The sequence below is a fragment of the Coloeus monedula genome (genome assembly GCF_965178545.1).
Source record: "Coloeus monedula genome assembly, chromosome: Z".
In the NCBI taxonomy this organism is placed as follows: Eukaryota; Metazoa; Chordata; class Aves; order Passeriformes; family Corvidae; genus Coloeus; species Coloeus monedula.
In genome coordinates this window covers 12,260,514-12,274,941 of record NC_138822.1, presented here as the reverse complement: position 1 = coordinate 12,274,941, position 14,428 = coordinate 12,260,514, and the positions used below count along the sequence as shown (strand labels likewise).

The window sequence follows — 14,428 nt, the reverse complement described above, 5'->3', positions numbered from 1 at the left end:
TGTCATGTTTCCAATAGATCTGCTATTTTGCCCCATTTAGAGTCATTATTTTCCCCCTATGGTTTACTAATTTTTTCCCCTTTTCCAAAATGAGCTTGATTACAGCACAATTTCATTTGTGAAAGAGCTTAAGGTATGTACTACAACTAACCAGTGATCTGGGATTTGTTTGGTTGGATTTTTTGTTTTGCCCTGATCATGTGGAAGTATTTAAGTATTCCAGGATGTGTCTGGCTATTCCTTAAGTTGCAGGACAGAACAACAAAAAAAAAAGTGTATGCCTTGTACTGGTTCTTTATGATGTATGGCCTAATTTCAATCTTGCAAGATGTTTCTTCAGTTTCTTCCTTAAGCCCTAGAAAGAGTAGTACCATTTTCTCTCTGGAAGGCTTGTTGAAGTATCTGCAGTAAGCTGACTAGGAACTTCACATGAAGCTAAAACTGGAGCTGCAGATCTTCCCATCCCTGCTAGTCAGATAAGAGGACACATAAGCCTTGATCCTGCAAGCTGTTCAAAAGGGCAGATTTGTCTTTTACACAGGGCTGCTTGCATTTGAGAGAGGAGGGGCAGAAAACTTATCCAGAAATCAATCTACTATCTCTGCTGGAGAAAAAAGAGATAGCTGCAGCTCATCTTGATGTCTCATCACCATTTAGATCCTCCTTTGGAAAAGGGCTGCGCAAGATCCTGTATTAAGAAAGTTTAGGAAAAAGCCCTCAACAAATTCTAGTAAGAAAGAACCATAAAGAGAACAAACAGGATATCTGTATCTTGATAATACAATTTAGATTTAAAATGTTTGTTTATGAAGCAATTTTGAATCTAAACTTTCCATTAAAAAAAAAATGTATGATGGAAAAGTCCACTGAGATGGTGTTTCTGTACCTCAGAGAAGTTTGTATTTGTTGTGATTTACACACTTCTATTAACTAATATTATTAATATTATAAAGAATTGTCATGCATAGATAAAGTAATCAAATTATAGCTAATTTACTTTAAAAATAACAGATATAATTTTGAAGATGTTACTAAGTTCAGTTTTAAATGTGCTTCTGCTGTGAACGCAATCTCATGATTTCTAGTGCAATAAGGCAGCTCTGTTCTTAAGTGGTATACAGATAGATTAGAGTGAGCATTGATTAAGTCAGCAGTGTTAAACACTAAGTATGTTTGTATGCATATTATTTCCAGAACTTGGTTGTTAAAATGATGAACATACAAGGACAGCATTTTAAAAAATATTTCAAATTAATTGTAAGAGGAAGTTTGGGATTGGTTAAAAAGCTTTTTCTGTGAGAAGGCATTTTCTTTGTAGGTCCTGTGTAACTTTGAATGTATGGTGGAAGACTTTTCTATTTGCTTTTCATTAAGATAACAATGCTAAGTGAGGTTATCTGTAGTCAAAGCTTTAGCTGAATTGCCTGGACTGCAGGTCCAGTTAGGAGGGATTTCTTTTCATGTCATCACAAGCTATCAAGCCAGCCTCACCACTGTAAAGTTTTTGTGTATTCTTATCTTACTGAAGACTCCACTATGGCTGGTAGTCTGGGAACAAAGCTCTTAAGTAAATTAAAATGTAGGAAAAAAAGGAAAATTATTTGTCACCTCCCTTCTCTAAACTTTTTCTCACCCTCTCCCTGCTTCCATTTCAGCAAAATAAAAAAAATGCTAAGGGGACTTGCCTGCAGAATAGGGCTTATGCGAAGATCTAATATTTAGGAATCAACCCAGAAGAATTAAGAGGAAAGATTCTTTCAGCTTGCAGTAGCTCACATGCTTTACACTGTTTCTTACTGAAATGCAAAACTGAGGTGCATTCATTTCAGGTTGAATATGTATGTTGTACTTGCAGTGATGTCTCAGTGTTGTCAAGTGGGGTTTTTTTTGGTTGGTTATTTTTCTTGGATTTTTGTTACCCTGTCAAAGGAGTTTAAAATCTAGTGTTAAATGTATTTGTTGAATGAAATCTTAAAATGTTTATTTTAAAAGTATCAAATCAATATATTTTTCTCTAAAATAGACCCTCAGCATTTTCTCCATCCAAAGCCTTTCACAGAGGTTGATATAAATGTGCAAATTAAACCAATCCTCTCTGTAATCCTCAACGTCAATGTTTTGAAAGCACTGTGGAGCAAACAAGCAGACCAGCAACAATGAGGGATATCTAAACAAAATCAGAAACCCCAGTATGGTAGAAATATCCTTAAACTATCGGTGCACTTTGTTAACTCAACAACAATTCTGCTTATCACCTCAACCCAAGCAAATCATACTAGGAAACCCTGTGGTAGAGTGAAGCCTTGAGATTGAGTAGATTGAATGCTATAATATATTGTTCCTTACAATTATAGTGTACACATACATTGTAAAAGGAGATAATATGGATCCAGTTTTCACTGATGGTATCTACTTGTTTGAGGACTTTGGGATTGCTTTGGACCTATATGTGTCTGGAGCTGTTTAAATTCCATTCAAACGCCATCAGATGGCCCTAACTGGAAATTAAATTTTATCTCAGTTAATAAGTGTCATTATTGCCAATACATGTATCTACAGTGTAGGCTTAGCCAAAATTTGGTATGTCTAGCAGTCAGGCTTGGGCTCAGCCCCATGGTTGCTTGGTGGGTGGTCACAAGGGATATGGACTCTTTTTCCTTTCTGACGTTTTTGACTACTGTTCAACTTTCCACCACAACATTAAACATGTATGGGTTATGGTACAGGAATGTGCACACAAAAACATACACATGGTCACCAGTCTCATGGACAGAGCTTATGGGAGTGGTTTTTCTGCTATGATGGGCTGGGAAAGAATGGTTGATAGAAGGAGAGACTACAGAGAGTACATCACAACTCAGAAGAAAAATATTCCTGCCCTTCCTCCCATTCCTACCTACTGTGAGACAGTAATGCTGACTGCTGTGACACTATTATCTTCACCTTTTCTATCAGTTTGTATCCAGTACCAACTCCTCTGGAACACACTGAAAAGAGGAATCAGGAGCCTAGTACAGATCTCTGCCCATAAGCTGGGTACTTACATATCCAAAACTATGGTCCCGAAAGCCATATCGTTTGGAAGTGCCTAAAAAATCCTAGGCACCTTGGGTACTATCTGAAGGTTATCCAGGTACAAGAGAAAGATAGGGGAATTAAGTGCCTTGCCAGAGGCTTTATTCTGACTTTTGCCCAAGGGCTGTATAAGTGCAGACATCACTGTTTGACCAGCAGCAACACTTGGCATCCACAGCCCTCCTGTTCAAAGGGTAGATTCTTGTAGTAAGAGATTTATTCTTTTTCTGTTCTCTCTCTAGCATCGTTCTTTCCTGTGACTTTATGTTAGTGCATCAGCCTGTATCTGGGAAGGTAGAGCACTCCCACAATAGAAGAATCTTGTGGATAAAGGATGGGAAGTTACATTTTAAAGAAATATGGTAAACCTTGCTCTGCACTTTCATGAGCAATGCAAGGTGCTGAGTGAATGCAGTGCCCAGTTCTAGCCTCCCAGAAAACTTCCAGAAAGGGTGAGGAGGCCTGCCACAGCAAATGATTTTAGTGGGTGACATTGTCTTTTGATCACTTTATAGCCTAAGTCACTACAGGTACCTAGGCATCCTGTTACCCTGTATTTCATTTACTTACCCACTCTCATAAAATCAGATGTTGTCACACCTGATTTTATAGGTTATTTTGCAACTGTATCACTTACAGCTTAGTTAGGCAAGGATCCAAGCCTCCTATTACTCAGCAAGCAAAGTACTTGTCTTTGTAGACATCAAAATAACAAAACTATCAAGTTCAAGCAGACAGTAATATCTCACACAGACTAAGTTAACCCCCCAGCCTTAAAATTGATTATAATGCCTCTGTGATAGATATATATGTATGTATATAAAAATAATACAATAATTTGCAAGTTTGTCAAGCAATGAAAGGTAGTATATTTTGACACACTAATCCAGTAAGTAATCAGTTTTCTAATAAACAATCAGCAGTACACTAATGTGTCATCAGCACTTCAGGAGCTCTGGAGAGTGGATGATCTGCACATAGACGTTAATGAATACCCCAAAAATCATTAAGTAATCAATACTTCTGAGTTATTTTCATTGAGCTGATAGGTCTGATACATTAAAGCTGACATTTTACATTTGTCAAGATCACAGTGCAGTTTTTAACAGTGGCATAGGATGCTAAAAATATTCCATGAAAGACAATCAAGGAAATACAACTTAAAAGTGTAGACATTTTAGATTGGTATAGTAACCTGGATGAATGACTCTGTAACGTCTGTAACTCTGTAACGTCTGTGCTAAATATTCCTGAAGCAGAACTTTATCACTAAAAATTACTAATGTGAAGAATACCCACAATTATGGGTATGTGTAAATATTTTTTTTTAATAAGCAGATCACTGACAGTTCACTTTCTATCATGCACATCAGTGAAGAGAGACAGATTAATTAGCTGAGTCCTGTGTTTTCCTCACATCTCCTTTGAAGGTGAAGAATTCATTGTAGTGATACTTTTATGATAATCTTATTTGAAGATAAAACATCACAGGGTACCGTTAAACCAAAGATGGCTTTTGGAACAAGCAACATGCAAGAAGGATCTGCTCCATCCATGTTTGTGACTCATCAAACAACCCTCTCTAGTGCTCAGAATGCAAATTAAGGAGGCAGCATTTGGGAGATTAAATACAGTAGTTTGTCTTTAAGAGCAGGGATAAGGGATTAATTCCAAGGTAACAATAGCCCCTAGTCTGTCCTCTCCAAAATTCCATGGCTTTGTTCATTCATTCACACAGTATTTTTCTCAAAGATTATGGTTCTCTAAGAGAGGACAGCCTAGAGACAGAGACAATGTAAAAGACAGTGAAGCAACACTGATGGCTCTTACGAGCTCTTGCTCAACCCACAGATTTCTCAGATTTTGTGGATGTTCGCAGATAATTAAGTAACCACTATCTCTATGTGCCTATTTAAAATGAATCCCACTACATAGATCAGATAGACAAAGAGTTTTCTCTTTTCTAGGACTGAGTGATTACTGCTTTGTGATTTCTCATCCTCCAATAGGCAATCCTGGATTTTAAAAAAGCAGAAGGTGAAATTCTATTTGTCATCAATTTCTCTTAGGGGTTACAGAGCAGAAAACTGCAGACAAGCTGCTTCTTTGATGGCTCACTCCTAAAAATCTCTTTTTGTTCTTTATCTATTTGAACTGACAGTGATCAGAGCTACAGCAGGACAGGCCCCCCTGGAGAAATCACCTTCCCCCTGTCTATTGACAGATTCCTCTGTTCTGAATCAGACAGGCCTTGTCCCATCATAGGCATCAAGGCCTTGGAAGTAGCCACCAATTAAACCTCTTGAGCCAGTAAAATCTGAAGCCACTTTTGAGTGTCTGTTCTGATTAGGCAGGATGAGACAAAGCCCATCACCCCCCCCCAAGCAGCTCCCTGGTCTCAATTTTCTTTCTTGCCTTCACCAGGTGCGAGAGGTGTGAGAGGAGCTTCACACAAGCCACCCAGCTGAGTCGACACCAGAGGATGCCCAATGAGTGCAAGCCAATAACAGAGAGCACAGAATCAATTGAAGTGGATTAACTGATTGACTGGTTGGAATTAAACTGCAAGGAAAGTCATGATTAAATGTCATGGACACTTAAGCAAAACCAAAGATTTCCTCTGAGCAACTTTCAATCAGTCCCAGAAAACCAAAAGCAGTAATAAAATAAGTAAGATGTTAAGAGATATTGATCCTGGCATGGAAGTGAGACCAGGAAAGAGATTATTTATTTATGACTAGGGATGAGTCTTATTTCAATTGACAAGTTACTTGGGGCTGTTAACATTTCAAGTCCCTCCATGTATTGCTTTAATTCTAAAAGCCTTTATAATTGTTATTTAATGCCAAAGTGAGGAATCTCAAGGGTTCTTCTGCTCATAGTTATGACTGAGAATGCACATGGACTTGTTTATTGTTGCACCTTTTTTTGTAGCATGACTCCAAGGACCCAGATGTAATCTGTACATTTGGCTGGGCTGGGCTAAGTTGATCTTGACATGGCTGTAATAGAAGTTGCTGTGTGGGATGGGAAGTGATCAAGAGCTACACCTGGGTCAGTGTCAGTCACCTCAGACCAAAGGGCATTCCATTTCCATAGTCTCATGCCTCACATTGTGTGCACTTTTTCATGCAAGTAGTTTGCATTGGCATTGGCATTCTGTGGAAAAAAAAAAAAAAAACAAAAAACAAAAACAAAAAGAAAAAATGAAAAAATAGTAAAAAAAAAATGGAATGTTGTATATCGCAAATATACATTATATAAAGAAACAAGTAGGAAAACTATGTTAAACTAATAGAGCTTTCAAATTCAGTCTAATAGCTATGAAAGACAGAGGCGGTAGAAAGTATTTTAAACACTAAATATTCCAGTCCATGTGTAAATCATATTATGCAGAGCAGAAAACCAAGAAGATACTTTTAGTTTGGGCAACTCATTTAACATCATGTTGATTTCTAGGAAAACCAATCAGAAATCCAAACTATAGTCCATTAATATTTTTAGTCAGTTGTTTGGATCAAATTGGAAGTGCTCCTGTATTAGATGAAGCTTTCAATACAGTGAGGCTGAGTTTCAAAACAAAGGATAAATCTGAACACAGACTCTTTGTAAATTTCTTGGAGGCTTCATAGTATTCACTTAATGGAAATTTGCCTGGTACAGTGAATGAAGAAAGCCAAAATATTCCCAACATCAATGTAAAAAGCTCAGATGTCATTACATTGGTTTGATTTAACAGTTTCCACATTGGCTTTTTTTCATGCTTTTATCCATGATGTATTTCAGATTTCATGATTTTGTCTAATCAAATTATGTTTTCACTTTTAGAGACCAGCAGTGTTTGTTTATATATTGGTTGTCTCAATGCTAGAGCTGTAGATTGATAAAAGTGTTTTAAAAAAAGGAAAAAAAACAGAAAAAAAACAGGAAAAAAAAAAAAAAGAAATTAAAATAAAAGAAAGAAAACCACGATCACAAAGAAGCAAAACCTAAGCAGTCTGAGGTCATGCTTTATCATAAGGTAAAACTGCAAAATAAAATTGTGGAGATTATGGGGATTAAAACAGAATAATTCAGTTTTGCACCAAAACTGAAGTGCTGAGTGGCTCATAAGGGCTCAGTTGATTATATTAAATATTTTAAACACATTTATGGGGATGATTTTAAATAGGTAGAGAATAAAGTATCCAGTTCTGTAAAGGGCTAGACAGAATCAGCTACAAATTTAATACCAGGTTCAGACCATTTATGAATTCTGCAAAGAGCTCAAGCAGAAGAAGAGCTTACAATAAAATTCAAATGCATTTAAAAGGAGTTTAAAAGCTAAGACATCCGTATTGCATGATGTTCATTAATTATATTGCAGAAACTACACTGAGGAATCTGGAGTTTCCAAAACTTTGCAGGGAATTACTTCAGGAGTATTTGTGTTTGGCCATTAAAAATGTAAAAAACATCTTGGGAAAAAAAGATTTTTTTATCATTGTTCTAGCAAGTACCAGATTATCTCATACAGAAGCTTCATCCCTATGAGTGTTCAGCTCTGTTTCTCAGTGCAGAGATTTGGGGAGTGAGCAATTCTGTCACCTGCCTGATTCTATCCTCAAAAATATGAGAAACTCTTAGCTACTATATAAATGTGTTTGTTTGTTTGTTTTTAGGTTCAAAGCATGGGAAGCTGGGTAGGAAGACTTTTAACTTAAACGTGACTATTTGAACATTGTTTTGTTCCTAGCAAGGCTAATGAAACAGAGAAACCAAAATAAAATCCTAAACCTTTCAGACACTCATGCCTGGTAGTTCACATTTTCCCTTAAGTGACTTAATGTAAAGTAACATTCTGGGGAGGCACCAACTTTTAGTTAACATTCAGACAGCATCTATAGATCATTTCTGCAAGCAAACAGTTAAAAAAAGAACAAGAGAGCAGAAAATTTATAAATAGAGTAAGTGGGAAAGTGTCATGAAAAGCAAACATGAGCTCTGTTAGATCAGTGAGTTGTGCTGTTGCATTATCTAACCGTGCCCTGGTGTGCAGGGACAAGGTTAGTGGCAGTGAAGAGCACTCCACTGTATTCAAGTCCTGTAGTGCAAATAGTACCTAAGTATGTGCTTACAGATATTGCAAGTTCCCTGCTGACTACAGGTAGGCTTACTTGTATGTTTTCATTTAAACATGTCTAAATATTCTGCTGAATGGGTGTGAAGTAAAGATCAATTACTTCAAGATCGTACTGGATTTTTTAAAAAATGCACTAGAGTAGTATGTTTGCAGACATTATTTTATTTTCCTTCCAAATAATTCTTTCTAGTGTAAATCACTCTGTCCTTCCATATGCCTAAACATAATTTCAATTATTGTATTATTTATACATTGCATTTTTACAACAGTTTTGGCAGCATACAAAATCAATACAGTGAAAACCCATGATTTCAGAGTGGCGTTTTCTCAAATATGACATTTGGCATTCTGTTACAGTATGGCAAATGCAAAACCACCATGAACAAGCTAAAATATATTCTAGGTTTGGACTAAACAGAATCCAGTTCCTGTCTACACTTCCCAAATGCTGAATGAGTTTCAGTTTGTTTATCAGCAGAACAATGTACATTTAGGTCTATTCTGCATACAATATGTGTTTGCACACAGTAATCTAAAGCAGTAAGTGTAATACAATTATCTTTAAATGTAGTGATTATGTGCCTGCCATTTCAGAATTTCTGAAGCACTTGGCATCTCTGTTTTGTAGTCTGGTAAAAAAAAAAAGTTTTTGGGTTTTGAATTTTTTTGTCCAACCCTGAACATGTTGGAAATCATACTTAACAACTGTGCCTAGTTCTGATTCTTTTTCAGTGTGGAATTAAATTTTATATGTTCATAGAGTTATGCCTTTCAGAAAGACTTTAGGTCCTTTATAAACCTACAGTTATAGCCCCTAAAGATGATAGTTTTAAATACAATTTTATTTTCTTCCCATGAAAGAAACCTGAATTTGGAATAATATAAAAATTACAGCACATTACATACTAGAAACTCACAAGAAATTATGTGTGTATCTTTTACTTTTGGTACCATCATCTGTCCTTTAAATTCATATTTATTTTTTGTATGGTGCCATTGCGTTATGTGATGCTGTCTTATATCCGAAAAAAATGGTGTGATTTCAAACAAATAAATAGGTGAATGTCCAAAATTAAGTCCTCATTGTTTTTAAGAGTAGTTAATTTGCTTTGAATTTTTTTAGAAATTACAATTAGAATGCTATTCTGTTCCATCCAAGTCCTTCCTGTGGATAAGATTCCAGAAAATAAAATATTCTGGGACTGCATGAAATTTCTTTTTATTCCTCGATTTTAGAAGTTTTGACATCATCAAGTCAATCTGAAAAAGTCCATAAATCCACCCTATAGATGTAGAGTATGCTGAAGGGGTCCTGTGTTGTAATAAAAATAATAATGACACTGTTATTAGAAAGATCAACAGTTTGCTTGCATTTTTTAAACTTCATAAAATTGCCTCTTTTTTACGGTAAAGGACCAATTAAGTCATGCATGTAGCTGTATTCTTGTGATATCAAATGTAAAGATTACATTGTGTTTAAATGAAAATAACAGGCACACATTTAAAAAGAAGATGAAGAAATGTAAATATATTTGATTAATAAAACATTTCTATTACTGTACCCTAAGCCTTTGTCTTATGTTAATATTATTTATGGAATTTTGTGTGTGTTCTGCAGAAAATCAAATATGCTTGAATGATTGTGCATTGAAGGCAGCCTCAAATAATCAACACACCTTGCTGTAGTTGTCATTACCAGCTTCCAAAAGGTGCTTGTAGCTTGGAAGTTGCAAACTCTTGCAGTCAGAAGACAGTGAGATCAAGTTTAGATTTCTTGGACACTGAGTCTCACAATTCCTATGATATATTGCTGAAGGCATGCTACAGTCATGTGCTCAAGCAATTTCTCAGCCATGTTTTATAATACTTTTCTATAGGTTATTATGTAAATCATGCCATATCGTAACCAAGTTTTTCTATTCTGCCTACTCGAGTTTGGGGTTTTTTTATGGTTGATGGCTTGAGTCATGTTTGGTTACCTGAATCCGGATTTAAAGGATCACCATCTAGTGCACTAAAACAGAAGTTCAAAATTCCAGTTGATGTGAACTCTGAACTCATTCTTCAGAAGTCACTCCAAAGCCAATCTAAATGCAGTAACCATGTTCCACTGCAAAGGACCTTCAGTGCCTTTTTCAGCACTATTTCACTGCCATTGTGTGTGTCAAAGAACAGCAATTAGTTTGCTAAGTCACCCCTTGTTCCACTTGAAAAAATATCACTTGGGTATGTGAAAAATATGTCAGTTTCTGTAATTTTTCATGTTATATGACCTTTTACATAAGCACAAGAAACACCGTGGTAGAATAATTGTGCAAAACTACTGTATTTGAGAAAATACTCAGGTAAATCAGCCAGCAGACTGCCTGCTGATTTGCAAGTAGCAGGGATAGTCAATCATTCAAGGCAAGTTTCCATACATCCGAGGAAAGTTCTTTCCAACAAGAATTGAATTGAGTCATGCTATATGAGATTATATCACCCAGCCCACATAATCTGTCATGAGCTAATGAGACACAAATGTCTAAAGGGGGTGGTGGGTGGAGGAGTCCTTTGGCTGATGGCCCAGTCCATGATATAAAAAAGTCCTGGGGTCCACCATCTTGCAACTCTTTGGGTACATGATTTAGAAGGGGTGAGACTCAGGTTTGCTAATATTTTTCTTTTAACTCATTTACTGAACTTTTTTAGTGGCACTGAGGACCAGCAGTGTGCTGCTTCCTTAATTTGTCTCTGAATGTGTTCACTGAGACCTGGGAAAGAATGAATCCAACATTACAGTGCAGAAGACTGTCAAAGCAAGATAGCATCAGTTTTAATGTTTTGGTATTTAATGTTTTGTTGTTGGTTTTTTTGTCCAACTAAAGAAGACACTTGCTCCCAAACATACAGACAAGACATCAGCAGCATCCAAGTCACTGCAAACACTCCTTAGGTAGCCTCCTTGGCACCAAGAGGCATCTGCAGGTTAAAACAAGTCCAATGACTTCTTAACACCACAAAGCCAAGCTACACTGTGATGACAGACAGATGTTGAAGTTGCACCCTGACCTCCATGTACTGAATATCAATTTCCCTATCCTCAGACTTCTTTTCACACTTGCTAAGAGACAGTCAGCAAAACATTTTGAGAGCAGACTTGGCCACCCTCATGTTCCATGGTTGCAGGGGATCTGACAGCCTTTTGGACTAATCAATATAATGCCAGGTACTTAACATACCCAGATGTCTGGTATGACACCAACTATTGAACAACAAAAAATTAGGTCCCTGAAAATTAGACGTGCTACAAGTCAGTGCATCAGATGGGGGTTTTCTTTTTCTTCTCAGTATTTTCTGATGGCCACCCTGAGGTTGATCCCTCACCAGCTAGTCAAGGGATAACCACAGGTAGCTTCTTTGCTCTAAATCTGAATTACTTATGTAGGCATAAAAAAAGGACCACAGATATCTGAACACAGCCACCGGTACTTTCCTATTTATGTAAGTAAGGACATCAAAAAACTAACGGTGTAGAAGATCTAGACAACCAAATATGATTGGAACTGGTCCAAGGACACGGGAAAGGAAAAGGAACATAGAGTCTATCACGAAAGGAATCAAAATCTTTGCACTCACTGTGTCTCATCTTTGGAGAAAACATTGACAAAAGTTAAGTTACTTTTACTAACTATTTTTATTACAGATAACATAACCTTAGGGACACCCACAGTCTTGTAAAGGGATATTAGTGAAGCCTAGGCCATCCTTTATAGCCTTAGTTGTATCACTATCTTTCTCCCCAACATTGTCTTCTCCAACAACCACAGCAGATGAATGTTACCAATACTTCTCCATGGATTTAAACTTTTTCCAGTCTTTAGTCTTCTCTCCCCTCCCATTTTGCCTGTTATAATTTTCATCTATTTTACTTCTATTTTTCTTTTCCCCTCTGACATTACTGCATTCAATCATTCTTCTCATCTCTAGAGTTTCTCCAAATAATTTGCAAATGACCAGGGAAGGAACTTGTATTTGTTTATATTGGCACAACAAGTCACAGAAATACATTTTTCGTATAATCTTAGCCTCAGTAGAATGAATCAATCTATAATAGTCATGCAGAGTTTTCAACCTGGAATTTATTTTTTTTTAGGGAGCCAAGAACATTTTAGCCTAAAGCACACATTACAGTGATCAAATAATTCTTCTGGAAGCTATTTAGCTTTTTTTTTTTTTTTTTTTACTAGCCTTATATCAGGGCAATTGTTTTCTGTATTTCCCATGGCATAAAAGGTAATTATATATGCAGTAAATTCAAATTTTCATTAGAAAAATACTTTCTATCAAGCAAAAAAGAGCGCAATAAATGCATACACTGAGCCATAGTTGTAATGTCCATATGTTTGTTTGAGTCTCTCTTCATTTTCTCTTTATTCTTTTTTATTCTTTAAAACATAGAAAGCCAGTTTCTTCTATTTATGCATAAAATCCTCAAGAATGGGGGTAAGATATTGCTGTAATACTGCACCATAGTTCTGCACAAAGAAGTAGTGCAGTAGTATCTGATCAGTCCGTGATAACAGCAGCACATAACTCCCATCTCAGTTTTTGGAATAGCTTATGTGACAAAGATATATGTTCCATGACTATAACCAGACACAACTGAAAACAGTGTCTGACTGTTAACACCAGTTTGTTGAGCTTTTTTTTATTTAAAAGCCAATGATAGGAGGGTGTCTGCACTCTTCTTTTTTGGGAGGTAAGCAGACCTGGGGCATTTAAGCTCTGAAGGAAATTTAGAACCATATTGTGTCTGCCTTCAATCTTCCTAGTTTTTGCTTTGCTGTGTGTTAATAGTAGAGCTCCTAGAGAAGATCTTCCTTCAAGTACACATTATCAATAAAGATTGTTCAGGTTGTTTTTTTATTTTTTTTCTCTCAGAATTTGCTCTCTAGAAAAGTAAAGGATTTGATTGAAGTGGGGGGGGGGGGAAGAGAAAAAAAAAGAGGGACAAAAGAAAAGGAAATACCTTCTATAAATTTTAGGGGGAAATAGTTTAAAATGTCTCTATAAAATGGGTTGATTTGTGCATGATTCTTCCTCCTCAAGAGCTCATTTTCACCTAAAAAATCTTTCAAGAGACGTTTCCCGTCTAGATCTAATTATTAGAGCAAGAAATTATGAACGTTTTTACACTATGGATCATGGTTCTCCATAGAGTCTAATGGTTGGTTCTTCCGTGCAAGCTTTTGAGTAACGTTGTTTTAAAATTATTGTTTTACTTTTTACTGTGTCTGCAAAAATAATTTTTCTCTTTCAGTTTTGCATGGTCATAAGGCCTTAATTCACCCCAAGTTAAGTCCTAATGATGGGAATGCATTGTGCATATGATATGTATTAACAAGTTATACTGTAGATTATGGAAGAATTTTAAGCCATGTATGGCTTTTGTCTTCCCTCTCCTTTGTTTGCTGGCACCTTTCTGGTTTAGGATTTTCCTGTGTTAAATAAGATTGCTGGTTAGCTCCCTTTCTGCCAACAGCCTAAAAACAAGGGCTCTTTGCCCACGAAATCCCACAGCAGTCCCATGGATACTTCAGTGAGCAGTATGCTTCTAGTACAATTCTAGATTGCTTTCACATGTATAAATTCCCAGATCTGCTCCCATCCCAGTAAAGGGCAACATAGCTTCCTTTATGTTACTAGCTTGTTATCTAAAACAACCCCATGTTAATGATCCAGATGTTGGTTTTGGTTTTACCTTGTTTTCTATTGTGATATTTCCTGTCGTGGAAATCACACATTTAAGAAACTACAGAAGAGAAAGGGAATCAACATCAATCTTAATTTCTTGGCGCCTTGATTTGCTTTGTAGGCCTCTCACATATGAATGTGTCATTAACCGCACAGGTAAAATCACAAGAAATAATAAAAATTACCAGGTTGAATTAGGATATAAGTTTGAATAAAACAGCACAGCAAATATATGTTAATATAGTAAAGCCATTAAAAATTATCATTCATTTCTGTTATGGCAAAGCAGATACCAGAAATTTTTTGCAATCCCTGTAGTGTTTACATGTGTAGTAAATTAATTGTCAAAGTACCTTGAGTGATGACTTCACGTAAATTTTTTTTGGAGGGAGGGGAGCTGTTTTTCACAAAATGCCTGAGCTATTCAACCTACTTAGTGAGGCTGAGATGATGCAATCTATCCTCAAATCTGTCACAACCATAGCTGTAGTCATT

The 14,428-nt window shown here is 36.3% G+C and overlaps 1 protein-coding gene across 1 annotated transcript in view; it reads left to right on the top strand.

Moving 5' to 3' along the window:
* The window catches only part of PRDM6 (PR/SET domain 6), a gene marked incomplete at both ends in the record, with an annotated part of 72,581 nt that extends 66,967 nt beyond the window's left edge, over positions 1–5,614 (top strand). The window contains one exon of the mRNA XM_082300880.1: positions 5,500–5,614. Within this exon, the coding sequence (XP_082157006.1) occupies positions 5,500–5,614 (115 nt within the window). The remainder of the gene's footprint in view (positions 1–5,499) is intronic.
* Positions 5,615–14,428: the final 8,814 nt, after the last annotated feature.